Consider the following 3,811-nt stretch of genomic DNA (forward strand, 5'->3'; position numbering starts at 1 on the left):
TGATAATTTAATTTATTACCCCTAAATTTACAATATAAAATATACCATAAATTTATTTGTAATGCATAAAATAATTTATATTAGTTGATCATCTAAATAAATTTGTAATGCATGGAATTATTTTGATTAAATAATTAATGACATGATTATTAAGTTTGAAGAGGAGACAAATTATCTGAATTATTAAAACAGATTGATTCTAAGTAGAAATACAGATATGCTAGTCTACACTGAAAAAGAATATAATAGAAGATCCATGAAAAAGGTACTTCCAAGTTCAACTGTTGTTCTAATATGTATGTATATATATACTACTATAAATTTTGCGAAGATAATAACATTATCAATTTTGGTATAGGTGTGGAGACGGAGCCCTAGTCATGTGTCAAAGTTGATTAAGAAATTGAAGGTTAAAAGGGAAATGGTAATGGTTTTGAAATAGCTTCATTGATGGAATTGAATGATATGATGATAATGAAGCGAAATTTAAACCCCTACTCATTGAAGTTCAATCTAGTAAAATTTTCTTTTAGATCATTAGTTATACATAAGGATTGATGGAAGAGTGGATAGGACGGTTATCCTGAAAAGTTCAAATTATCATGTATTTAAAAATAATTATAATTTTTATTGATAATACGTTCTTCCTAAACTTTTATAAGTTTGTGCTCCTAACAGAAGTATGAAGATTGGGTTATTATGTTGGTGAATCCTCAATTACAGCTATAAGGTCCCACAAATTACCAATATTATTGATCACAACAACTTTGTCTAGAAATACAGATAATCACAGATATACACCATTAAGCGATACATGGATATAGATATAGATTCATACATCAAACTATATAGACGAATAGCTGTAGTCATCCTCTTGAGGAGCAATGGAGAAAACCGTAAACACAACGAATGCCCCGTACAGAATTGTGACAATAGCTGTGAAGTTTACAAGGAAGGCCTCAGCACCATATTTGTCCAGCCCCGAGTTCTCCAGGAATGTAAGCTTCTCCAGGAACCCCAAGCTGGCATTGCCAACAGCCAAGATGTACACAAGAAGCCCCAACAGCACGTGCCACGGAAGGGATTCCCTTCTTAATCCGGTCGATCCTCCAGGGTAGAAGAACACGAGGAAGCCATATATCCACTGCAATTCATATTTTTTCCATTTCAAAAACACTGCCTTGGGTGCTCATTGAACTTGGTTATGCTTTTTCAAGTAATGAAATTTGGCACTAGGATTGTAAATGAGACGAGTCAAATTTGAGTATTATTGATCAACTTTTCAAGTCGGGTATCAAGTAGTTAGCTTCTGCTTGTTAAGAACTCAAGTCGAGTTTAAACTCAAGTCGAGTCTATTCAAATCGAGTGTTGACTGAGCTTTGACCGAATTAAACTTGAATAAAGTAAAATTTGTCTCGTCTCATTTACATCTCTATTTAACGCACCCTAGGATATAATGAAGATGTAAATTGGTATTAGTACCTGAATGCCATAAAGGACAATGACTCCAATCCCAAGCCAAGAATGAAAGCTGTAGAGATTTGGTATCCCACTCTCATTATGATTCTTGAATGCAGTATATATTCCAGTAATGCCCAGGATTAGAGCAATGGCATGTAGCACAAGATGTATTAGTTTCTTAACTTCCTTCTTCAATGGCAATGCCTTGTAGCTCATAATGGCTGCATTTTTTTGGTAATATTGGAAAATTTGTTCTGTTTATCTATCAGTAAGAAAAGAAAAAGGCATGTTGGATTAATTACCTTGACCTCCTATGATAATGAAGCCAATCAACATCAACACAGGATGGATCTGCACACAAAAAGTAAATATTTTTTTATACAGAAAAAATGGAGGGCAGGTGGGCAGGTAGGGTAATCTTCATTAGAAACACATGGCTATAAGTCCTAACTACCACAGCTGTAGCTCTACTTCCGCAGATCAACATTCGCCACGCACCACCATATTTTGCCAAAATAAAAAACACGACTTAGATTAGAGATTGAGAGATAATGAAAGACAGTTTAGAATCCCTTCACCGGCTATACATAGGGATGGTAATTTCACATGAAATTAATCAATTCTGAGAGGATATGTTAAGTTCGAATTTAGGATAAATTTTTTTGAACCAATCCAATTCGGAATTATTTTTCTTATAAATTTAGACATAATTACTATAATACATCCTCTCTATAAAACTTTTTAATTAAAATTTTCTTTTATTTAATAATTTCTTATATATATTTATATCAAGTAAAGTCGGATAATAATTTTTATTCTAAAAAATCATATTAGATCGGATTAGGATGGAGAGAATATGCTATTCAGGTTAAGTTGAGTCCGGTGAATAGTGTATATTTGTCAAGTTGAGTTAAATTTAGATAGAAAATGATTGTCGGATGGATCGAATTGAGCAAAAACTTAATCCGACTTGTTAATATCTCTAGCTATACATAATTGAATTATATACTGACCTTTTATACTGAGAGTAAACCTTCCCCATCTAAGAATCAAACAGCTTGCCTAATGCAATTCATCTTTGTGGTCTTCTTTAATTGAGTGCTTTAAAGTTTAAGATTCCAGGAACAATTAAGAAGAAGATATAAACCCAGAAGCAATAAAAATTTGAGTTTGATAAACAACACGGGAATTCGGGAAAGAAAACTTACATTGAAGATGAGATTTTTGTTGGAGGATTCCCAAGCTAATCCACCTCTGAAGTGAATATTCCAAACCAAAACCATGACGGCGCCGGCAATGGCGAGCACGTGAGGCACAACCGACAAATGCAATGCCTTAACTCCAATCGCCATGTCTGTCTTCTACTAGAAAGAGAGAAGCCAAAAGATGCTTAGCAAAAACAGTTTGACAAGAAGTATGTTCATAAGCAGGCAAAGGAATGACTTTTCATCATAATTGGTCCTATCCTCTTGTACCTCCTACATATTTGGACCGTTGGATTCACATCTGTCTTGCAATCTGATTTATGCCTCGTGGACATAAAGATAATCGCAGTCTACATTTCTCTGTCTGTAGTTCAGTTTCTGTCTTGGTGGATTCCATTGCGCCACGTGCTTCATTTCGCGCTCCTACCTACCATGATTTTAAAAAACGGTATGCGATCGTGATTTCGTCCGCGATATAATGGTTTCGTCGCTGTTCGAGTTATTCGCGATGATCGCAATAACTTCCGCTATAATCATAATAGAGCTCGCGACGACCGCAATCACGATAAATTCGAAATAACCAAAAACACGACCGTAATTTAAAACTCTGTTACCTACCCTCGTATCTTAGCATCTTGTTAATAAATGAACAATCTGGACATTGAGATTTATACAGGGATGCAACGTATCGGATCAGGTTAGATTTTCAATCTATTTAAATCTGATTTTTTTAGAAATAAATCTCTTTATTTTCCTCGATTTAATTTGATTTTTAGGAGAGTTTATTCAAATTAAAATTTGATTTACTTTTTTGGGTTAAAAATTACATTTGATATCTATATATAAAATTTCTTTTTACTAACAAAAGCTTAACCGAGAAAAATAAAATTATAATGTTAAAATTAGCCGTTAAATCTTTAACAAAATAAATATGTTGGTTTCTTAAAGTATTCTGCCTCCAATATTTTATTTTATGATAAACAAATCTTATTATTGATGAAAATTGTTAGTTAACAAATAATATTTTTTATAAATCTAGACTAAATATAGTGGTGAAACTTGTTGATAGAATTTGGGGACAACTTAAACTTTTGTAAAAAATCAGAGGTTTAAATTAAAATTTTAATTTTTTTGAAGGATTTAGT

General features: G+C 32.9%; 1 protein-coding gene across 1 annotated transcript; it reads right to left on the reverse strand.

Moving 5' to 3' along the window:
* Positions 1 to 710: 710 nt before the first annotated feature.
* LOC120172142 (transmembrane ascorbate ferrireductase 1-like) lies at positions 711 to 2,870 on the reverse strand. The gene is made up of 4 exons (XM_039179682.1): positions 2,670 to 2,870; positions 1,764 to 1,812; positions 1,483 to 1,682; positions 711 to 1,144 (listed from the first exon to the last, which is right to left on the reverse strand). Exons 1-4 carry the CDS (start codon positions 2,811 to 2,813, stop codon positions 845 to 847), a joined length of 693 nt encoding a protein of 230 aa, XP_039035613.1. The 5' UTR covers positions 2,814 to 2,870; the 3' UTR covers positions 711 to 844.
* Between the last annotated feature and the right edge of the window lie 941 nt (positions 2,871 to 3,811).

This window comes from Hibiscus syriacus, unplaced genomic scaffold (genome assembly GCF_006381635.1).
Source record: "Hibiscus syriacus cultivar Baekdansim isolate YM2019G1 unplaced genomic scaffold, ASM638163v2 tig00111843_pilon, whole genome shotgun sequence".
Classification (NCBI taxonomy): domain Eukaryota; kingdom Viridiplantae; phylum Streptophyta; class Magnoliopsida; order Malvales; family Malvaceae; genus Hibiscus; species Hibiscus syriacus.